We start from the raw sequence: 25,959 nt of genomic DNA, 5'->3' as shown, positions 1-25,959 counted from the left end.
AAAAGAAGAATTCTTATTTTATATTCTTTTCAAATGAAATAAATGCAATTTTTTATGTTCTTATTCTTAATTAAAGACAGGGACTTAATTATTTTGCCAAAGAAATTGTAACTACTTATTTATTGGAAATATAAAACCATATTAATATTTATTTTAAAAGAACTACCACATCTATTTTATGTCACGGACTGATATTAGTCAAATAACTAGTGAAAATCAGAAAGTATTGAACAGTTCTTTTGTTTTACTATGGGATTCTTCAACAGTGTACATCCACCATCCTATCTGGGATTAAACTTGCGAACTTCAGTCTAGTACGCGGGGGATTAACCTCTAGATCAGCGAGATTGAATCTAATGATACAGATACTGAATTTTAATCAGTTTAAGAGAATACTCTATCATATCACATAGCCTGCGATGTACAAATGTTTCACATTCAAAATAGCCAGTCCCCCTCTAGTTACAGCTTCACACTGGAAATTCGTACGCTTGAGATCAAAGGTCATGCGTTCGATCCTCGATGAGGTCGTGGATGATATAGAATAAGGTGAATCTACATTTTTTTTCACAAGTGATTTCATGGAAATAAATTCTGTCTTAACAGATTAGGAAGTTAGGAAAAAAAATCTTTTTTAGTGATGTTATATTCCATAAACTCTATAGTTTAGTAACACAATTTGCATCAACGTTCTGGTCAGCCTTATTAGTGTCTATTCGAAATAGAAAAGAACGTTAACGATTTTACTTAAAACAACCAATCAAAATCCACAAGTTGATCTTCTACCTTAGGAACTGAAACTGCTATATATCCGATGGCGATTTATGAATGGTAACTTCGTGAAGTACTTATGGACAAATATGTTATGTATATTTCCTATTGTATAATTGTTAAGTAACTAAACTATTCATATTCGTGTCCCTCTTATCATAAGCTTTATTTTGACCTATGAACTATTACTATACGATTTACCATTCTTGAGTTATCCCTAGTCCATTAATTACTGTTCCCCCTACTCACAGCCACATTTGGCCGAATCTTGTACAAATGTTATTTTCTATTTTATGGTATGATGTGGTGAGTTTGATTGGTATATAAAACTAGTGTGTTTGAAATACAATGATTCATATTGCAGAGGCTGTTATTTGTGTTGTGGACTTCACTGGGTGGGCTAGGCAGAAAGTAGGACCGACAAATGCTCTAGACTGCTCGCATGGGTCTTGTGTGTCATTGGGTCGATCGATAAAATCACTGCTCTCTGATAGGCGGTCTTATCACGTTCATATATCAAACAGGGCACGCACGCACCCACACAATATAACAGAAACACAATGAATATATTCACCTGATAAACAAATCTTATTTAAATCTATCCACATAATCTACTGAGTTTGAAACAAGATAGTCAGAATTCAATTTGTTATTGCATTAGACTGAATACTAATTCATATCAAATAATTTAAAATCTAAAGTAAGTTTCTTAAAATGAACAAACATCTGAAATAACCACTCTTTATCATTTGGGATTATTTGAAAAAGAGACTTTTAAATTATCCTGATCATCTTTAAAGTTCTTGTAATTGAAAAACTCAGATTTGATTAAAATTAATTTGGGATGCTCCTATTTTAGTCAAGTATTAAATGACTAGAACACTACAGCTGTATATATTGTACCAGATTTATGAAAGAGTGCTTTCACGTAAAAAAAAACTTCATCATCAATAAAGATATTAATCATGGGGATTAAAATAAATTAACTAAACTACAAATCTTATTAATAAAGGCATTTAATGATGCAATCGACATGTTCGAATCAAAAGGTATGTAATAAACAATGGTTTAAAAGTCAACAAATTATCACTTGATTGGATTATTTAAATTATAGTCAAACAGTATCATTAATATGAACAATGGGAAGATTCAAACCCTTAAAAGTAAACTATAATTAATTCTTGTTGTGGCAACCAATAACTCTCTGAACTCAGTTGCTCAGTGGATAAAAAGTTAGGGGGTTTAAATAAGAAGATACTGGATATGAGTTACTGTCTGAACATTAATTGTGGGGTACAGGTACATTCAGTCGGTTAGTTCTCAATAGAATGAAATGAGTATCCTAGACTTCACTGCATTAACTATCCAGCTTTACTTATAAATGCTGATGACATAATGACATCATTGAAGCATTCCACTCAAGAAGCACATATACCAAAAATGGTTGATCAGTCTCTGTTTCTTATATTGAAAAAAGAAAATATGAAGATTATCACAACTGATTCACATTATGAATTCATTGTTTTTAATCAATAAATTGTATTCTGAAATGATAATCTATTTATACTTACAACTACCGGCTTTATATATACATAACCACTGTAAATATTGCGAATGCACTAAAGTTGTCTATTTATTTTTTTCCATTTTATTTACAAAAGGGTGACAATTAATGGTTTACGTTTGGATTTACAATCAGCTGTTCAAGCACGTATACGTTATTTACAAAGTATCCATGATGAAAGAATTCAAACAATTACAGACTTCTCTTTTCCTTTAAAGTGTAATACTACTAATAATAATGTTACAACAGAAATGTTATCAACTATTTGCTCATCATGTTCATTAAATAAACAACATCATCATGTCCAAAGTGAGAGATTATCAAATTCATATTTACATAACTCATCTGAACTAAAAGAATGTGAGTTATGTCTAGTAGGACAATATGTGCATCTTGTTTTTACTTTTTCTTAAATTTAAAAGTTGGAACTGTTAGAAAGTAGAGATACAGGTGATCCTTAACAGCACATATATGTACATACAAGAACTTTCGTATAAATTAGAGCGAATAGTTTCACAGTATTTGGGCGCTGAGTTGATGTAAGACAATAAATAGGAATAATATATTTGTAAAATCTCAGCGAACGAATTTGAAGTAAATCCAATGTTTCGCCTGTCAATCTGGTCCAAGCTTTTTCAAGGAAATAATATATATATATATATTTCTGGTATTGTGATTTTAGTCATAAACAAATTTCTTTACAAAATAACCCTAGAATCCATAAATATTATGTTTACCCTGGGGCTACTGCCGGTCCCAAGACCGGATAAAGGAGGGGGATTGGACATGTGGTAAGCGACCCCATCCCGTAGAAAACTAACTCACTAAAAAAACGCTAACCAGAAATTATTCTACTCAGTAGGATATAACAAAAATACATTTATTATTAACATTCTACCCAATGCTCAATCTATTTGAAACTATCAAGTCCAACATTGGCATCGATACCTACAAACATATAAAACATTAGTCAACAATGACAATCTGAACAAAAACAGCAATCCTTTCATGTTTATTGAGATAACTGGCAAATGAATTAACTAAACAATGTATCAGGGAAATGAAAATGATCGTATGGTGTTCTTCTGTACTCACAGGTTAAGTTTGATCATATAAATCCTTACTTTTCTCAGTATTAAAGGTGAAACTTTGAAGCATAGGTTAGATTGGATATGTTGTAGTATATAATTTTAATAGTGTCCTTTACATCAACTGTTGTATTTTTAGTGTTAAATGTATGATCAACGATGAAGTTGTATAATTTCCTCACACTTTGGTTAGTGTGAGCCCATTTGAAGTGAGTCTATAGATTTAGTTAATCTGGAAGATAAACTTAGGTGTAGTAGACAACCTATCTCTTTACAAGAACTCATCATCACGTGTCCGAATTTGCTTATTATAGAACTTTATTACGTATATAATAGTGAGGTGTTATGATAATGAGCTAGTAAAAACGAACTATTTTATCTGAGATTTTGCGGTTTCATTTTAAACTCTTCATTTTATTTTCACTGGGTGTTGTTTACTTGTATCTTCCCATTGTTATTTAGGACTGGAATTGATCAGTCGCTTATTGGCATCTGTGCGTCCTGTGTGAACTGCCTCGATATTGCCTGAAGTCACAAGCTTTATATGAAATGATGGATAGTGGCTAGCAGTGGAATCCAGGACGCGCGTTTCGTCCTATTTGGGACTCGTCCGCTTGATGTGCTTAAATCTCACAGTTGATGTTCACTCTGGGGCTCGAACTTAGTCCCGGTCGCTTCAAACGCCCTCCAGCTGACGAGTCCCAAATAGGACGAAACGCGCGTCCTGGATTCCACTGCTAGCCACTATTCATCAATGCATATCTTCGTTTTATTAGTTTAAATATTGCTATGACGAACAATTCTACTCAACCTAAGACGGATATTTTTATATTTACTTAACAATTATTTAGAAGATGTAAATAAATATACTCTTCCCATTCCATGTATTTTATTATAAAGCTACACCGATTCTACATTTCAATGGACTACAATTAATACGTATACAACTCCCAGTTCAACAATATTCATCATTATTATGGATTGTATTTATGTTTCAAACAAATCATTTGAATGGAACTATTTTATACACAGAACCTGATTTACAATATAAAGTGAATATTATAGATAAGTTTATACCACAAAAAATTAATAAGAAGAGATTCACATATGAAGAAATCAATAAATTTATTTCACCTATACAACACCAACCACAACAACAACAGAAAACAGGTCAACAAATTGTATACAATGAGATGTTTGGATCAAATCATGACAGTTTTCAAATATTACTTGTAAATGGTCATATTCATGTGAAATATATTGTCGATAATAAAAATGAAGTAAGTTTACTCATAATGGATGTAATATTTTTTTTTAAAGAAAACAGGTATATTATTTCGTAAGGTAGCCTATTTTTAAAGAACAGGATGATAAATCATAAACAAAGATGGATAGTACCTTGCAGTGGAATCGAAGACGCGCGTTTCGTCCTATTTGGGACCCGTCAGCTGGATGCGCCTGCATCTTAGAGTTCATGTTCCTTACAGGACTTGAACCCAGTACCGTTGATAAATTATTCCAATCTGATATTTGTAAATTGTTTATTGATAAAAGATTAGATATAATTATGAAAAACAAAACATTTTATGAATACCGACTATTTATAAGATGAAAATCAACTAAATATAATCTGTAATTGTAATGAAGAGATTCGATACATTCTATTTTATAAATAATAGATATTACAGAATGCTTTATTAATGATTGTATACTGTGAAAATTAGTATCAAAATTGTTAAAAACATGAATTCGGCTGCGTATTTATTATTCAAGATTGTATATTTGATGCACCATAGGATTCTCATCGCAAAGTATTTCAACAAGTTTCTGTTTCTTATTTCTTGATCGATCTTGACGATAAATATTGAGTGATTGCCAATTAGATGTGAACAGTTTAGGAATCGACATCTGAATAATGTACATTCTTTTTGATGTATATTGCCAGCAGCCACAATGTCTCTGATTGTGCTCTTTCCTAACTTGTAGAGTGAAAGGTCGTGAACTTTTCACAAACGCACCTGAATAAGTCATGAAATTAATAATGATCTGTTGAAACAAACAAAAGACAGATAACTTGTTGAAATATCTGGATGACAGGAACAGGTATCCCAGATATTCAAGCAGGCCACCTAGATTACGTATTAAAGAGCGAAATAATTAGATATGCCTTTTATTCTAAAGATTTACAATTTTTCTTTAAATATGTATTTTTTACAAAGAATGAATCAATCTCGTTGTTGACATTCAGGAAAAAATTTTTTGTCGACGCATGTGTATGCTATGAGCTTTTCCTCGATTAAGTCATTGAATTGGAAACTTATTAGAATAGAAGGATTGTGGCTGGCAATGGAATTAAGGAAGGGTGATTTATTCTATTTAGGACTCCGCAGCTAAATGTACACTCATTCCAAAGTTAATTTATTCAGTAGTTCTTTAAAAATACTTCAATTTGAAGACAATTTCAACCAATGATTGATTTGAACTGGAGGATTATTGGAAACTAGCAACTTGACTATCTTTTAAGTAATACGTAGAGTCATGACTGGATGGATATTGATAAAATAAACTGGTAGATTTCAACTTTGTGATCTGAAAAATATTCTATTTACTTCAAGGCCCTAAACGTTTGGAATTTTTTTGGTGTATGGTTATTTTGAATGCTCACTGATGAACAGTCACAACTAGAATGAAATAGTCGCCTAGTGTTTCTTAGTGTCATAAACTCATAACGAAAACTAAATATAAATTAAAATAATTCTCACTAAAAGGAGAAGTCTATCACAAAAAACTTCCTTCCTTCTGTACGCAGAAATCACGTTTTGTCTCACAGATAGCTATTTATGGAGATTTTCAGACGAAGTGGTTTGAGACATTTTGTATTGACTCTATTTTCAATATTATCATTTCAAGTTCAATTCCCTTAACTCTTTGTATGACTTGTTAATTAGTGTCAATTGACATGATGCATGGCAGAATCCATCTAATGTAGTAGAACCAAACATGAAATAATGTAAATTTCTAAAATCATATCTATAAGTTCAAATTCAATGATCATATAATAATGAATTGTTTTCACTATGACATAGATTATATTTGAACGGGTCAGTTACATGAGAAAATCCCTATTGGTAGGTATTACCCGATTGCGATTTGTTTTGATCTGATTTTAATGAACTAAAGAGCAACATATGCTAAATAATAAATAAAAACGACTGCGATTAGTACTAGCAATAGCTTTTGTAATAATGAAGCACAGAAATATCAGATTATAATTCATGACCTGTGACTGTTAAGAGTTATCAAAATGATAAAAATACAATGATATATATATATATATATATATATATATATATATATATAATGTTACGACTAGAAAACGATTAAACATCATACTGATTGGTCGATTAATAACGGAAAAACTATCCAATAGCATAATTCATTCAGACTATGTAGTGGGATGAATCCGAAATCTGAGTTATAGAGATGTTTTATTTTATCAGCCAACAGACTAAATATATTGATATTTAATTCAGTCACATGATTCCTCATAGATATGTATATACTACTTGTATTGCATTAATACTACTACTGTTTGCAATATGTGTGATCAATCGTAAACATTACACGTACTTCAGTTTCATTTCACAATAAATCATTTTGTTGATGAACTCTGAAAACAACTAATTAAATGTGTTTGTTTTTGTTCTTACATAATCAGTGAGCTTTATGTAATAAAGAACATAAGAATAATTTGTTTAATACCATGAATGTTTCTTTGTTTTTGTTTTTTTCCTTCATAAGGTATATGAATTACCCGTGTTTTTATCCGATGGAAAATGGCATCATTTTGAATTGATTCATAACAATTCATATATAACTATTCATTTGGATAGAAATGTATTTAGTCAACGTATGTATACCCTTTATGGGATTATTTTGTTTATTAAAAAATTACAACAAAATTTCCTTATTTATCAATCAGTGTTTGTGTTAGTTCATTTGATGTTATATAGTTGAGAGCATGAGTCCATTGAAGCTAGAGCACCGTGGAAAACCCAGAAGCACTGGACGGCCGTTTCGTCCTATTGTGGGACTCTTCGGCAGTGCAAACTCACGATCCCGCCTCGCGAGATTAGAACCCAGAATCGTGGATGCGCACTGCTGAGTAGGTCCACAATAGGACTAAACGGCTGTCCAGTGCTTCCAGTATTTCCATGGTGGTCTAGCTTCAATTGACTCATGATTTCAACTATATAAAATTACTAAAATCTCTATAAAACCCCTTTTTCCATTTGATATTAGTTTATTCCTAATCAACACTATTTTGATAGAGAATAAATTGTTACACTTTATTAGGGTGAAATTCAAAAAAAGTTTGGTAAAACTCAACATAGTATTTATTAGATTCAAGTTAGTAATACCTTTACTAGAAAGTTGAATACTTCTTTTGTTACATTGTGATTGAAGTCAAATAAGGATGATTATCTACACTTCTTGAAATACTACCCTACATAAAACAGTTTTTAAGGCTTTCTCAACATTCCTTGTTTTTCAGTTATTAATTATGATGATAATCACTATGACAAAGTGATTTAAGACCTAAGGAATAATTAATAAGCTTACGTCAACGTGAAGTAAGGTCTGTCGATATTATCATGAACGACGATGAATGTTCTGCAATCAAACTGTTTAACTTGGAAGACTCAACAATACCAAAAGTATCTATCTGAGCAGCAAATCTTCTCCAATAATAATCAATACTACAACTTACACTCGCGACTGCATGATATTCTCATACCATATGTATATCAAATAATATTTAAGAATAGTTAAACTTATAAACAATGAACAACTTTTGTAATACAAGCAATATTTCTGATAGCTTAGTCGACATGATGTAAACGATATGTCTAAACAAACTAAAAACTGAATAATAATCAAGAGACGTGTTTATTAATAATCTATCTGTTCAGTAGTCGGGAGCTAGTTTGTTAAAAATCATAAGCAACAGACCTTTCCTTAAAGCTGAAGTCAACAAATTATCAACCAGTGGCTATGTAAAGTCAGTAGCTAAGTGTAAAGTGAGTTGAGCGTTAAATGCGAAATGGACTAGATCTTAGTTAAACAACGACTGACGAATATCAGGGAGCCCTAGATAACTATCCTATCCGAGCATGGAACTTGTCAGTAATGCATGGCCATAACTCAATCGAGGATCAAATCATGAACCTTCGAGTATCGCGATGAACGTTAAATTTTCAAACTGAATTATCTCTGCAAACGTATTCTACTCTTTGGAAGCCATTTTTTCAAAAATATAAATTTACATTCCGAAAAATAAAAACTGTTCTCCTTTCCTGTTCTTCATTTTTCTATAGGGACAAATTTAACCATTACAGAATTACCCGTTCAACAAATAATTATTGGATCATCCAATTCATATGAATCGTCATTATTACCAATAAATCCTAGGATTAATCAAATTAATGGTTATAATGGTGATATTGCATATTTTTCATATAACGGTCTCGAACTATTGTCATACAAGAAAAACAATGTACCCATTCAATATCCATTAAATAAAAGTAATTTGGAAAATAGCTTTGAATTCTCACTTAATCAATGGGTGATTGAATTTACTGCCCAATTATTTCAATATAATGTAAGACATAGGCCAATCAGTTATGACTTTCCTATACAATTTAAACAATCCAAATGTTATCTTTCAATAATCAATGAACATTTTGAAAATGTTCCGTTACTTGTAAAGTTTTCTTTTAAAACATCAATTGATCAAGGTATATTGTTATTTATTTTAAATAAATTAAATGATAATTTTCTACTGATTGAATTAATCAGTAGTCAATTATTATTCACAATACATTTTAATAATGAATTAATAACAAAGAAAATAACAGCCATGTCAATGAATAAAAGAGTATTCTTTAATGATTCACAATGGTATACAATTGAATTATTCAAGTAAGAAAGGCTTTTTGTCGCTGTTATTGTTGGTCTTTTATTCAATAATAACATATTAAATTCACTGAGGTTTGTTTGTTTGAATCTTCCCATTGATGTTTAGGACTGCAACTGGTCAATCTCTAATTGGCATATGTGCATACTGTGCTTATTGCCTCAATATAGCCTTAATTCACAAGCATTATAAGCAGAGATGGATAGTGGCTAGCAGTGGAATCCAGTTTGACGCGCGTTTCGTCCTATTTGGGACTCGTCAGCTGAATGTACCTACATCTCAGAATTGATGTTCACTCTGGGACTCGAACCCAGTACCTTTTTCTTCAAACGCCATCGTGTTATCCACTCAGCTACTGAGTCTTGATAGCCACTTGTTTGTGCAATGGGGTGAAGTTATATTCACTTGTTGTTGTTTACTTGTATCTTCCCATTGTTATTTAGGACTGTAATTGATCAGTCTCTTGTTGGCATATGTGCATCCTGTGCGGACTACGTCGATATTGCCTGAAGTCATAAGCTTTATAAGAAAAATATCATAGATGAATTTTTAGACCTGTTATATTTTCCTCCTATCGTCCATTAATTATCACCATCATCAAGTAGATACAGTGAGCGATTGGTATAATTATTTTCTCATGTCCAAGTAATGTACTAATCCATTTCTCAAATTTTTAACTAGAACTCTAGAAAGATCAGTCAAGTACTTCGCATCATTGCTTACTATTCCAACTTGAAACCATGTGAAATTATATACATAAAATATAAAAGCATCAAGCAAATATTCCTAAGATCCTCATCCCCGAGAATTCTACAACACAGTCAGAATCTGGAATAAGGATGAATATCACCTCGTTCACTGAGTATTCAATAGAAACTTCCCTGGAAGTTTCAGAAAAGCGGCGGATTATATATCATACTGATTTAATTATTACCTGTGTTGTTACTTTATTTACCATACTTCGGCAAGTTTCTTAATTTAACCACAAAACTCTAAACACTCTTACTTTCTTTGCACAAGACAAACATCTGCTCTTACTTTGTGACTTTTCCGTACTGTTCACAGCTGAGAGTAGAATAAATCTAGGGAATAGGATGTCATTAATGAGTATTCGGGTGACAAACTTATCAAATATCAAAATAAAACATGGACCGCCTGTCTAATAAATGTGCATTAAAAATATATAAAGTCTAAATTTGTGGAGACATCGGCATCCCATTGTAGTGAACGAGAACACAAGTGCAGACAATGGGATTGTATTTAAGCATAAAATTACAGACTTTCTTAGTAAAATCTGAGACCATATAGTAAATATATAATTTGCAAAATGTCAATCAATTGTTTCAAAGCTCACTGTTCCTTATGGAAATATCAGTCAACCGTCTCAGAGTTCATTGTTCTTTTGTTGTAACACTAATCATTCTCTGTTCTTGTTCTCTTTTCTTCGATTTTCTTAACCTTACATTGCCAGGCATTTCACTTTCAGGTGATGATACATACTACTTATATTCGTCGACATCATTAGCACACACCACACCAACATCAAATTATCACCTTTACTTCCTCATTTTAAAGAGATCTTTATTCTTTCATTATGATTTTCTATATATATGATCTATATATACAATTTCTAACCTACGGAAAAAAGTTAATTCTTCTCATCAAAATGTAAAGTTTAATTATCAAACCATGTAGTTTCACTTAACTATAATAATAAGTCCAAGTATGTATTTTGAATTATTATATATTATATACTTACTTACGACTGTTACCCCTCGTGGAGGAGCATAGGCCGCCCATCAGCATTCTCCATTCAACTCTGTCTTGGGTATATTATATATATATATATTCGTAAATTAAAAAAAAACAATTTTTTTCATTTTATTTTTCATAATTTCAGGGTGAATAAAGAAAATAATTCATTGACCATTCGAATAAATACACAAACATCAATTGAATTATCTACTACTACTAATATAGATTTAAATGATATATTTAATATTAAACAATTATTTTCAAATTCTATAATTAATATTGGTGGTTGTTCAATGTCAGATTTTATAAAATTCCAAGGCAAAATTAAATCAAGATTTGGTTTCCAAGTAAGTTTATTTAAAGATGTTTGTAATAGGTATGACATTCTGTTTAGAATAATAAATAGCATGTAATAGTTTGATGTTTTATTGTTTTTCAGGATTTTATTATTCACTGTTCAATTATAGGTATGAACTTTTATAAACAATAACAAATTAGGGTTGAATTCATGAGTCATTTGGAGCTAGACCACCATGAAAAACCTGGAAGCACTGGATGACCGTTTCGTCCTATTTTAGGACTCCTCAGCAGTAACTATAAAAAACTACTAAGATCTCCACAAGAACCCGTTCTGATAATAATCAACATATGCTCACTAGTGAATGGCTTCAAAAAGGTATTTCCTGGAGTTCTTGTGAGAAACAGTGACCAGTGGAGTTCAACCGGGTCTATTGTGAGATAGTAACTTACTGAATACAATGGTGCACAGTTGCTCAATTTTGTGGATTGGTTGAAGTTAGACATTACCACCGTTGGATGCCGGCTCAGTGATCTAGTGGTTAGGCACTCGCGTGCGAGACTGATAGGTCCTGGATTTGAATCTCGTGAGGCGGGATCACGGATGCGCACTGCTGAAGAGTCCCACAATAGGACGAAACGGTCGTCCAGTGCTTCCAGGTTTTCCATGGTGGTCTAGCTTCAATTGACTCGTGGATTCAACTATATAAAATTACTAAAGTCTCCACAAAAACCCCTTTTGATAATAATAAACTACATATCAGGTACTTTCAACTGAGGAGTCTTAAATAAGATGGAAAGCTCATCTTGGATTCCATTGCTAGCCACAATCTAACCCTGCAAATTAATATAATATCTGTTGAATAAATTGATGACTATCATGGTTTATCAGCCAACTAAATAGCTTACTGATGTTGGAAGTACTAGGTGTAAATCATCGTTAGGTTTAAATCACAGAATGAACATCGACTGTCGATTCCTAGATAAAATAAAACAGGCACTGAAATTTTTCACTAGTCAATATCCTAAAAAATGTAACTGATATATAGTGAAACTATTTCAACCTAATTCATGACATATTATTTTAAGTAATATTACAAAATATGATAAATATGAAATTGTTTCATTGTGATTATAATCAGAAGGGGTTTTGTGGAGATTTAGTATTTTCATAGTTAAAATCATGAGTCAATTGAAGCTTGACCACCAAGGAAAACTTGGAAGCACTGGACGGCCGTTTCGTCCTATTGTGGACTCCTTATTGTGATTAACTTTGTTAGATTTTTTATTGTGGAGAATTCAATTATCATATAATCTGTTATTATTGAAACAACCGTATCGATTAAATCATTTCAACCTGATCAGGTATTTTGTGACTTTCCTATGTTCCTCTATTATCTGTGACCATATTAGTGGAAATCGACTACTTTTTAAGTGTGTCTGGTTCATATCTATCTATATATTTATACTCAAATTGCTATTAGAAGTTTATACAGTATTCGCCTTACATAAAAACTGAATCACTCTTTATTTACTGATTTCCATATTTACCTTCTTTATCCTCCGCACATATGCTTGTATGAAATATATGTATCTAAAAATGCTCTCATGCTCAACTTCTAATTTCCACGGAAGATTTATGAAGCTAAATAGGATATACATTTCGTTAGCATCATGCAATTATCGTCAACATTGTTGGATTCAATGCTGACATTTCTCAGCTTGGTATAAATCGTTTCTTCAGAGAATAGCTAAGTAAATAAATGAATAAACGAAATGCTTTAACTTGAATTCTTTAAAAAATTGTTGTATATTTATACTCTAATGAGGTGTCTTTCGCTAAACTGTCAGACATCACAAATTCAGTTTTTTACTCATAAAGATAATGCAAATAGATCATTATTGTTATTAACAAACCATGCATTCAATGTTGGATTTATTTGAATCATCAAGTCGAACCACGGTAATGATATTTATCAATCACTTTGATTTCTGACTGTTTGCAACTCACTAGGTACATATTAATGTACCTAATTTCGAGTCACACTCTAAGTGTAATTGTTACTATGTAATTTACCTAACCGAAGTAGAGCTTGGGACCTAGTTGTTGAAGTTCAAAAGCCTTGACCACTAAGCCAAAGATGATTTTGGTAGCACATAGTTTAAAGTCAAAATATGAATAAACATTTTGAGATTGAAAATAGACGTCAAGTATATACTCTTCGAGGACTGATCCAACGAAAAAATCAATTTTCTAAACTGTTATCAGCTTTTACAGATGTAAATAATATAGTTTGGAGTTGAAATGAATGCTTAACATAATTGAGCTGAATATACCACAGTTGAGAAAAAACACAATCTATAGTGCAATACAAAGCAACGAAGTATGAACCACTATATTTGCCCACTTACATATGTATGTGTACACACGTATAAAATGATGTGACTGTGATGTGTAGCCGAGAGTTATGAAACGCACAGTTGAATGATGATGAAAGCTAATCAAAACCAACACCGAGATACTTATGTAAAACAAAAATTCAAATTAATCTATTTTCAAACATATTAGAAACAGGTCATAAATTTGATTGATAAGATTGATAAGCACCTAATTTTCAGACAGCTTAGCTGCGGTTTACATTTATGATTCTCACAACTGCGTAACACCCCTGTAGTCAAGTTTTTCAACAATGTCTAATATTCAACAATGTATTGGTGATGGAAACTATTAAAGAGGATAAGCTTGACGACCACGTAATACGCTTTTACAAATTCTAATATTTACTAATTGTTATCTTATTTTTATTCAATAAAAAATTATGCAATAGGGTTGTATTGCCAATTTTCAATTCAATGGCCATCCAACAATCAATCTTCTACAAATGGCTAAAGTTTATCCGAATCTTGATTGTAATGATTATATAGTCTATGGGTGTGAACCAATGACGTCTGGTTGTGCATCATCAGAAAATAAAAATAATAATATCTCTCCATTTTATTCAAGTTTTCATGATTTTGATTCTAGCGATGATTCGAAAAATGTAAACATGTGTTATAATGATGGAAAATGTTTGAACAGATTGAATACATTTTATTGTGCATGTGATTTAACTACGTTTCAAGGTCATCAATGTGACGAAGGTAAAGTTATTTTATTTCAATCTAGAATTTTATGGATTGAGATTAGCTTTAACACTTTCAATATTCAATAAGTGTGTTGTATCCAGTACCTTTGACATTTTCATGCTCAGTTAGTAAGTGAATGCTAGATGTTAAAGTGTAATTTTTATTATAAGCTTCATTTCTAGCCCTAATTTTTGTGAATGTTCTTCATTTAAACTTTTGGACTGCGCTACACTGACATGTTAATTACAGGCGGTAGAGGATAAATTCAGACACGAAAATGAAGTTTTTAGTAGAAAAATTGTACACCAAAATTTCAAAAGTGAAAGATCCACCTCACTAATTGGATATTGATAACCTTGTGTAGCAAGTACAGGTAGCGAGTACAGGTTTTAGAAGGCGGTCTGTCAGTTTAAAACAATATAAGACATGGCATAAACACCGGTCAGTTAAAATTGGTAACAAAATATCAGCGGAACTATATTATGAACATAATGGTAGTGTCTGTAGTAGTGTAAACTACTAAATATGAAGAATATGTTTCGAAAAGCAATGTACTTTTCAGAACACTGTTGAAACTCAAGATGTAAGGGAGGATGATGAATGAATATATGTAGAGTAACCTTTTTACATATATGTTGTCTAAAATGTTAAGATAAATCCCTATTCTATTGGATTCCTATAATACAATGGTAATGCTAGAAATTGTGTGGAATGAACTGAAGTCATTTAAAAGGACTGATGAATTTATGAGGCCAAAGTATCGTCGTAAAAATACCGATAGACTAATATGTTTTATTTACAATTAAATGCATTGACAGTTTCATCATTAACTCAAGTTTTATATTTTTTGTCTATCTGATCTGCCTAATTCTATTCATTTAGTTATGCTTATGTAAATGTAAGTGATATATACCAGAACTTTTTGTTCAAGCCAAAATTCTTCAACGAAGGTGGGTTTTATTTAACTTAATCGATCATGCGGTGTTAAGTTGAATACTTGAACTTACAAAAAACCGAATAAGGATCTTATATTGAAGCGTTGTTAACGTCCAAGGCATATTTTCAATAATTGAAGTGATTGCAACATGATTAACAAATCTCTAACTATTACCTACCTCGACGCTCTGTTTTTAATGTGGGAGAAGTTTAATGAAAGCTGGGAATCTGATCGAACTAAGTTAAGGCATCAGTCTATGAAGCTATTCTTTGTTGGTTTAGGTCGTATTGGTTGGTTCAGACTATCTGGTTTAGGTCTACGCGATCATCCAAATCGGTGGTTGAAGATGTTGGGCGACATGGCCCATAATCGGTCGAAATGATAAAGATCAATTTACTATCACTTTGATATAGTTCGACAACTACGCCCTATCCATGTGTCCCAGGTTCTATGTGGATTACGACAAACCAACTGGTAATTTTCTTGCCCATACGTCAATTAACTAGTTACGGTGTTTTCTGAAGTGATAGGTGATCACAGCAAATGTATCAAAACTGATTACAAGACACACTTCTGACATCGTCATTGTTTTCAGTCTCCTCATAAGTAATTCCGTTCTTATCATAGTTCTTATTTTGTAATCACATTGAATTAATCAACAATTTCTTTTCTCAATTTTGTAATGAAGTATGGTTGTAAATACTATTACAGGGGGTTTAGGAAGCTAATGGATTTTTTTAGTTAAGATTGCGGACTGACGATCATTGTAAACTAGGAATCACTGGACAGCTTCCTGTCCTTAAAGGTGTGCGATTACGACCCCATCAGGGACAGAACCCAGGGTATTTGACCTCATTGTGAGCGCTTAAGCCTAATGTCACTGACATGGCTTCCAATCGTTTACATGTCCAATTTCAATAATCATTACCATCATTTGGAATGGTTGAAACAACTACCCAGTGCTTTCTCACCATCAATAGTTGTCTAACTAAGATCAATCTATGATGACAAATATACTTGTAAAACTAAGAAATAAACTTGAACTATGTACATTTAGTCAAATAATTAACTTTTATGGCTTTTTTAACTAGTTGGTACGACTTTGCATTTTGGTAAAATCGGTTCAATCAATGCTCATTCGTTCAATCCTAATAGAACTTTAACTAATACAAAACAATATACTGGATTTGTACAATTTCAAATTGAGCACAATGATTTATATATTATAAATGATATATTCACTATAGGACTACAATTAGATATAAAAATGTTACATCATCCTGACAAGTTGAACTCAATGGATAATGATTTTATCACTTTATTATTTACTGAAAATCAATTTCAGAATAACTTGACTTATCTTCATGTCTACTTGGTAAGTGGATGATTATTTTTGTATGGCTAGATTATATGTGTGATAGAAAAAGTATTTTTAGTGTGCTTATTTACATAATATGTTGGTGAGATGTCTAAACGTATTGATAGAACACTAATAGTATGTAATCCAAGAAGCTTCCAGTAAGATATAAAGTTAATTTTCAAGTGTATTATTATTTTCATCGAGAATGAAATACTGTAAACTTAATCTTCTCATCGATGACTTACAATGAACTGAACATGGAGTTGACTCTGGGTGTACCGATGTCAGGCTGTTTGTGAATAGTTTAGAGAGTTGAATCTGATATTCCAAGGATACACTTAGGTAACTACTATTTCCTTCTAGATATCGTAAAACGATGGTTTTACTTCTTTTGAGCATAACTTATTTCACTCACAGGTGTTTTAGAGATAACATAAGGGCTTAGACACATTGGTTTGATTTTAGATAACTGAAAATAGTTTTTGGAAAAATCAATGTTATAGATTTCATGCTGTTTGGCACTTATTATCAAAGCAAACTTGAATCGAAGATCAGACAAACATGATATTGGTCATTACACAGTGATTAAAGAATGTAAGAGTATTGTGTTTCTTGGAAGAAATCCAGATTTTTCAGCAAATTTAAATTTCATTTATTCTACAACGGATTTCAGTACGTTATTATGACTGATTCCATTTACTTACTGTTGAATGATTTAATCACCAGAAAATATATACAGGATACTAATGTATTACTTTTTTCAGTATTTATCAGTTTCCATCCCATTTTGCAGTATAGGCCCATTATTAATGCATATTTATTAAAAATAAACAATTTAATGCTTACAGGAACAAGGATATTTAAAAATGAAATTTTTATTGGATGGTTCAATGATTGTTATTGATGGTCCAAAGATCAATGTACAAGATGGATATTATCATAGGATTCGGGGAATTAGATCCAGGAATCAGATTCTCCTTGAAGTAGATCAATATCAAACTGTTTATCGTTTGTACAGTAGGTTAATCGTTTATCGGTCACTGATTTTTGTTAAAATATCCTATTTTCTACAGTTCAATTAGGTTATTAAAAGATAATTGGATTAGTTCGTTTTATAGCACTCTTTCATTTGTATTAAATGAGCTTTCAACGGAAATATACTTTCATGAGTAATATAGATGGATAAATTGTATGGTCATTGAGCCATATAGTAGATTGCTTGAAGTTAGAGATCCGAACCACTGGATAACAGCTCAGTGATCGAAAGCTTGAGTGTTCTTCTGGAGATTTGGGTGCCTTCAGTACGATTTCTATCATGTTTCTGAGTCCACACTGCTGAGGATACTAGTAATAGGACAACACAACTTTCCAATGTGTTTTCGGTTTCCAGTAGTTGTACTATGAGGCGGGATCGTGGATGCGCACTGCTGAGGAGTCCCACAATAGGACAAAACGGCCGGTTTTTATAATATCATTTACTCACAAATTGATGTCAATTAGAGGAGAGTTGGAATATGCTAGAAATGACAGTCATTCGGTCATATGAAACAAACTACCTGCAAAGAACTTGCATCGCTTCAAGTTGCTATGTCACATTTGTACAGTGAGATGAAGCTATTTAAACAAATACCAAAATAGTAATAGTACTGATGATAGTAGAAGAGACTAGTTATGTAAATCCATTGGTTATTACTTTAATACAAGTGAAGTTGAAGACAGCATGAAAAAAGCTTGAAGAAGAATGACATGAATTCATTTAACGTCATTAGAGTCTCATTAGATGATGCTTACAGCCTATAATATTTTAAAATCAATAGTATACACAGATGTCAGCAATATTTAGGTAAGGGAGATTGATTACAAGTGGATATTAGTGATTATAGTGGAGTTAAGGTCTAAATAAGGCTAAAAAGTGTTTTGCAAATCAATACAATGTATAAGAGAAGATTCTCGAATACTGACAATAGTAGAAAAAAAAACAAACAAACAATTAAGAATTAATTGATAGTGTAATGGATTAGTCGAATGTAGTATAGGAGCCATGATCTGACTCCAGTTTGATCGTATGAATGATTGTTGTCAAAATATACATCCTCTCTATCCTCATACGTAATACACGACTTAATCCGCGCTGGTGAATAATGGAATTAAATAAGTCAAATACAAGAATGGATTTCGAATATATATATTTTGTGCATTTATTGATCTGGAAAGGAAATCAGAGGGATGAAGCGAATAGAAGAGAGCGAAGCGAAAACGACACGCATTTGAGAAGGCGGGTAAGCCAACTCGCTTTAATCAAACGTTAATCAATATTCATAGTCAGATAAAAATAAATTACAGACATGTGATGAATAGGATAAGAAAGTGTACACATATACGCTCATATGAAAATAATCAGGGTTAACAAGTAAATGATTAACAAGGTCAAAACGTGACTCAAGGTGGATAAGTAAATTGGCTGGGCTGGAACCTAGAATAAGGTATGTAGGCTTAACATATCAACCGACACTACAGTAGATTATAAGTTACTAAAAATAACATAATTTGAGATCAGTTAGTTAAAAATAGGATAATAAATTTGATCAATAATGATATAACATCTTGTCTTTTATACTGTTGTTAATTTGCGACAATTTTAAAAATCGTATTCGAATCTTCAGCTTAACATTATCATACACATTCACTTCTAACCATTTCATTCGTTTAAATATATTAACGTCTGTGTATTTGTGTACACCAAATAAAGAGAATCTAATAAAATCAAAGGGATTCATGTTATTGTAGGGGCTGGCACTATGTCAAACCCACATAGGTTATTCTAGCTTCTGGACAGACTAATCTATTCATTCTTTTCAAGATGCACTTTGACCTTATCACTTATACGCTTATTAACCCTGACTGTTTTTTATATGATCGTGTGTTAATTACGTACTCTGTTCACTGTGTCTGTAACTTATTTTTGGTGTGACTATAAATATTGAGTTACGCTTGGGTAAATCGAGTTGGCTCACACGCCTTCACTACAGCGCATCACTTCGTTTCGCTTCGTTTTCATCACTTCGTTTCTTTGATCATCTGTCTGGATCATTGATTGTATAAAATATAAGTATTCGAGATCCATTCTCGTATTTGACTTATTTAACCCCGTTATTCACTAACGCAGTTGAAGTAGATAACTATAAGCGAGGATTGGCGACATGTACAAGTCTATAACGACAATTATACGATCAAATTTAAGTCACATATCGGGTCACTAAATTATTCTATTCAACTATTTCTTCTTACTCCATTCCAAGTTAACAAAGAGAACTACAAGTATGAAGTTTAGGAAGTTGGACATTAAAAAAACAGTTTTATGAAAATACTTGATCACGTTTTGTAATGCATAATTACACTTTATAGTAGCTATTACAGAGTATCAAGAGGGGTTAACATTCGAAAAATAGAAATACTTCTAAAATAACTGATATTTTTAATTCATATTGAGATACCGTTAAATAGATTAACAATACAAGAAAGAAAAAAAACTATTTAAATCACTTATAATCAACGAAACTTATTTACACGTTGGACGATTGTGGGTAGTAGCCAGAAAAGCCTGAACCTATGTTTTTTAATAGTTGGTACTTGTCAGCAAGGTACTTTTGCCGTCTTGGTAGGGATTGGAATCTCACAAAGAACATTATTTTCTTTAATATTGTATATGCGGCTTAATTGTAAGTGCAAACCAACACAAAACCTCGATCAAATATTTCCTGTCATCTACCTCCATCCATATAACATCAAAATACAATTCAAGTAAAGTTTAGTCATTTCAACAGGTGAACATGTTGGATATGTTATCTAGATTAAGATCCTTATCAAGGATTAAATAAACATGAGATTGATTACCAATGGTTAATCAGTCAATATACTCACTTCCATAGATATTACAGAAATCTGAAATGTCCATAACCTCAAAATATTTTAAGAAAGCGTATAATTAAAAAAATAACAGTTTCTCGGTCATTTTTGTTAATGAAACTCTAATTAGTAAAACGATTTTGTTTTAGACTTTCATTTCCCAGTTGTTTGTTTTATACTTTAGATGAATTTGGTTCGCTTTTGAAAACACGCTATCTTTGGTTGGGCCATTCACCATTGTCAAATTTTTCTGATTTCATACAAGGTTATGTAACAGGTATATGATTTACTCCTTTTGGTCCTATGATTATACATATAGTTTTTATTATAAATATATTTGTGACGTTTAACATTTAGTAGATCAGTATCTGGTTTGTATATGTATGTTTTGTACCACAAAGAGTATGGGAAGCAACATATGTGAGAAAGATGACGACTCATTTAGAATATAGAATGAAATTATATCTATGAATGGAGGCAATCAACAATAAATAGCAATAATACGATTGTAAGATTAGGACAGTCTAATAATCGGAACTAGCAATAAACAGTATAATGTTTCGAACGTAATAAGTATTAACAAATCTTGTAATATATATCAATACTAATTCATATTGCTTAGTTTTATATTGAAAACCTATCTTTTTTATCATAGACAAACTTCAGCATCTTTATCTATCTGTCTTTTTCATACCTATTAATTTGTGATTTTATAGAAATGTGATGTTCTTCACAAAAAAACTTTTGTTAAAACTGTTCCATTCATTCAACGTTCTTTAGAAGACAATAATTGAAATTATTTTGGAGTTTAACACTAATGATCCTTTGAGATTTCTATCAGAGCATAACTGAGTAGTGTATACCATTAAGAAAAGGTTATTATAGTTTTCTTTGATACTCTGTCTGTCAAAAATACTGTTGTGGTGTGGGTTACTGATATCCACATAAGTAGTATATGGTGATGGTCGAGCATAGAAGATCAATAAGAAGAGAACGGGAACGGCACGCAATTGGTACGAAAATGCATGAACAATTATAATCGAAGACTATGAACGGATATTTGCAGAAGAAACAGTCAAATTTAGACAAATGATTGTTATTCTGCAAATTAACTATTCACTATATGGTTCTCATATTTTAATGAGATATTCTGTAATGTTGTGCTAAATGACATTCGATTGTCCCCGCTCGTGTTTTTGTTCACTACACTGTCTGTACTGAAGTCAAGTTTTTGAAAACAGTAAATATAACTTAGTTGATTAAGAATCGTTATTCCTTGAATATGTAAGTCAGCTTTTGTGTTATACATAACTTTATAATAATTGACGATAAGATTACAAATGATTGTTCTTTAGGATCCATGAAACAATTTTAACGTGAAAATTAATGTAAGTGATCAATAAATGGTAATGAACTGAACTTGAAATTAGATAAGTTGTAGCAATCAAATGACTGTTACGGATCTATATTTTTATTCTTGGCATTATTCACTATCGTGGTAAACTATTAAAAATAATTAAAATTCCATTGAAATTTCATCGTTTACTAATTTTTGCAGAGAATCATTTATCGGTAAAATACTTCATTTTCATAGTTTAAGTGACGAAATGATTTTAGCAAAACCACCTTTAAAAACCAGGAAAGATTGGATAGCCGTTTCTTCACAGTATGAAACTTCTCAGAAGTTCACATCCATAACCATTCCGAAGATTGATGCCAGGAACTTCGGCCTACTTCTGAGGAGTCGTATGTTATGACAAAATAGCTGTTCAGCACTTCTTGGTTTTCACTCGGGGTCTAGCTAATGTCAGCATGTGATTCAAACTATGAGAATACTACAATACTCACTAACCGTCTATATTAGAATACCTCATTTTTAATGTGTGTGTTAATTACGAATAGTTTGAATTATCTATAATTTATAGAGCAAGATATAGAACAAAACATTTTTAGGGATAACACCGTCATGTGTAAGGGTTTGTGTTTTCTCGTTACTAAGGTTGATCAGTCGCAATTGACATGTGCGCATCTTAACTAGATCGTCATTTATTCGTTTTTTTTACTTCATTAAATAATGGAAGCAGACCTCTGTTTCTCATTATGATTACATTTTTATTTTAGGGGTCTATTACAATGGATTACGGTTAACTGATCTTGCATCTGGTTTACAACATCTGACATTTGTTAAAGTTACGCGATACGCCGAAGTAGAGTATACAAATACATTTCAATTGAAATTAGGACCAAATAGTCCATTTTACACGTAAGTATTTTTTTTCGTTGTATAGAATCATCGGAATTTTACAATATTACATACTATGATTTTATACCAGTAATTTTTATGTACTAAATATGTACTACTAATACTCAATGTATAAAAGAGTGTATTGCTGAGCTTCGTTAACCGTTCACTTCGATAACCGTTATAATTCCAATCTTAACGGTGTGTAAAATCAGAAGGCAAAGAAAAGCGGCAACTACAGTTTTATTGACAAATGACGCAGGCCAAAAAGTTATAAGCACATGAGCAAGTATCAGCGAGCAAAACATAGATGACACGCATTGGAGATGGCGGGTAAGCCAACTCGCTTTAATCAAGCGTTAATCAGTATTTATAGTCAGACAAGAATAAGTTACAGACATTCAATGAATAGGATAAGAAAGTGTACACACATACGCTCGTACAAAAAATAGTCAGGGTTAATAAGCGAATAATTAACAAGGGCAAAACATGACTTAAGATGGATAGGTAAATTGGCTTGTCCAGAAGCAAAAATAAGGTATACGGGCTTAACACAACAATCGATACTACAAGAGTATGGTACCTTTTTGGAGAAAAAAACATCTCATGCAGCTTTCATAATCTATGTATAATTTTCTTATTTTTAATATAAAGCACTTTAAAACGTAGTTTAAAGGTAAACTACTTTGTTGATGATAGTTTAAACAGTGATTCTCCGTCTTCAAATCTGAATTTAAACCAATCTTATTTACTGAGTTCGAGAAATGGAATTATAAAACAACCCATATATCTCTAAAGTTGTTTCTAAATACAGATTAGTTTCAGCTACGAAATCATTAGAAATTATACAGCAAACCGTTATATGTTACGTCCATTGGTTTGTCTTGTACTTACAAGCAAACAAAAAATTGAAGTCTAACCTATCACCTTCAACTTCTGTGATAAGTATGATACGTTTAAACTGATTAGTAAAAACGCTTACTAGTTCGTATGATCAAAATTTCAATCAAATTACTTTAATTCAACGTTTAAGTAGCTGCATTTATTATTGGATAAGTCATTTTTAAATATATATATATATACCGGGATCCCAGAGTTGATGTTCATGAAACACACTTCCTGGATTCCACTGCTATCCACTATCCATCTTTGCTTATAATGCTTGTGACTTAAGGCAATATCGAGGCAATCCACACAGGATTCACAAATGCCAACAGGAGGTTGATCAATTGTAGTCCTAAACAATAATGGAAGATACAAGCACACAACACTTAGTGAATTTAATCTCATAGACATACATTTTTGCGAAAATTGTTGCATCTGTCTACCTTTGAGTGAAACTAGGTGAACAGCGATCATATTGTCGGTAGAAATTGTTTGATACCTAGTATTACTCATAAACAATTATTAAATGATTCTTTCAGCCCACGTCAAACTGACCTCTGGAGCAGTTATACGAATAAGCAGCTCGAACACACTGACAAACTTGAAGCTTACCTTGTCACTGTTTAACATTTTAATTTTCATAGTTAACATCAAGAAATAATCTTAGTAAAACAGTCATCCAAAATCAGAAATTAGTGGAAAGCTGTATCATCTTATTATGAAACGTTTAGTCATTGCAATTGAATCTAGACACTTCATTTCTCTTAGCAAACACTGAACCTTCAATTAACTTTTTTTGTTCTAATATTCTTTCAGTAAATCCAATCTACGTAAAAGAAAAAAACAGTTACAACTGTCAAAATCTTCATCTTCGATCTTCAGTCCACTTGTGATTTCAAATGGTTTTCTTACAGATTTCAATATACTTAATAAAAATGAAAATAAGTGTTTATCATGTACAACTAAAAATGATTTCTCACTGGATCCATCACCTCTTATAGCATCATCACATTCAAATACTTTATTGCCTAATTCTAAAATTCAACCAACAATAATAACATTTACAAAATCATTAAATATTTGGTTATTTATCTGTTTAATTCTAACAGGTTTAATTTTAATTAGTTCATTTGGTTTTCTTATTTATCGTTGTACACAAAATCGACACTTTAAAGAATATAACACACATATTTCATATTATGAACAATCTACTTCAACAAATGAACCAAATTTATTACAATCAATAGAGAATGCCAAAATTAATAAATTGGATAAACAAGAATACGATCAAAATAATCATTTTTCTCAAAATCAATATCAACAAAATATTTCATTATGTCATACAGGGTATTCAAATAATTTAATAACATCTACCTCAATTTTTCTTGGTAATGATCAATATATGAAGGATAAAATTGACACTTTACCAACATCTTTATATATAGATAATGAAACTCTTTCTAATCTAAATGAAACTTATACTACTCAGAATAGATTACAACATGAGTTAAATAATCAACAAATGGATGATTATAAACTAGATAGATATGTAAATGTATCCAATTGGTCTACAATACAAAAAAATCATGGTCATAACTCCAATGGTAATTTCTTAAAACATTCCAATTTCTTTACTTATCATCCTCATCAATATAATTTACACAAATCTAATATAGATGATTTTACATTTGTACAAAATAAACAAGCAATGTAAGATATGCATCATGTATGTGTGTGCGTGCGTTTGATTACATGTCTGTCTGCGTGTTAGGCTAATTATATAATGTTACATTTTAGTTGTTATGCATTAATGTAACATTAATGTAATTTTGTGTTACCTCATTGTATTTGTGCTTTTTAGTATATTTCAAAAGCAAAGAAATAAACTGGAGCTATTCAACAGGGTATGCTGATATTCCATTTGAGTAGTAAATATGTATTGAAATATATAATTAAGAAAAGTTGAATAATGCAAATCACTTTTACATTACTCTTATAATTCATCCATTTTAAAATAAAATTGTTCTATGTTATTACATCATTATTATATA

At 31.4% G+C, this 25,959-nt stretch overlaps 1 protein-coding gene across 1 annotated transcript in view; it reads left to right on the top strand.

Moving 5' to 3' along the window:
* Smp_141310 (putative neurexin) overlaps window positions 1-25,622 on the top strand; it is a gene marked incomplete at both ends in the record, with an annotated part of 43,927 nt that extends 18,305 nt beyond the window's left edge. The window contains 10 exons of the mRNA XM_018793311.1: window positions 2,433-2,695; window positions 4,594-4,703; window positions 7,225-7,333; window positions 8,802-9,085; window positions 14,281-14,593; window positions 16,607-16,890; window positions 17,724-17,892; window positions 20,966-21,058; window positions 22,903-23,044; window positions 24,725-25,622. Coding sequence (XP_018647836.1) covers window positions 2,433-2,695; window positions 4,594-4,703; window positions 7,225-7,333; window positions 8,802-9,085; window positions 14,281-14,593; window positions 16,607-16,890; window positions 17,724-17,892; window positions 20,966-21,058; window positions 22,903-23,044; window positions 24,725-25,622 — 2,665 coding nt within the window. The remainder of the gene's footprint in view (window positions 1-2,432; window positions 2,696-4,593; window positions 4,704-7,224; window positions 7,334-8,801; window positions 9,086-14,280; window positions 14,594-16,606; window positions 16,891-17,723; window positions 17,893-20,965; window positions 21,059-22,902; window positions 23,045-24,724) is intronic.
* Window positions 25,623-25,959: the final 337 nt, after the last annotated feature.

Source organism: Schistosoma mansoni, chromosome 1 (genome assembly GCF_000237925.1).
Source record: "Schistosoma mansoni strain Puerto Rico chromosome 1, complete genome".
Lineage (NCBI taxonomy): Eukaryota > Metazoa > Platyhelminthes > Trematoda > Strigeidida > Schistosomatidae > Schistosoma > Schistosoma mansoni.
Note: the sequence above shows the minus strand (reverse complement) of the source record. Positions and strands in the feature narration are given on the sequence as shown.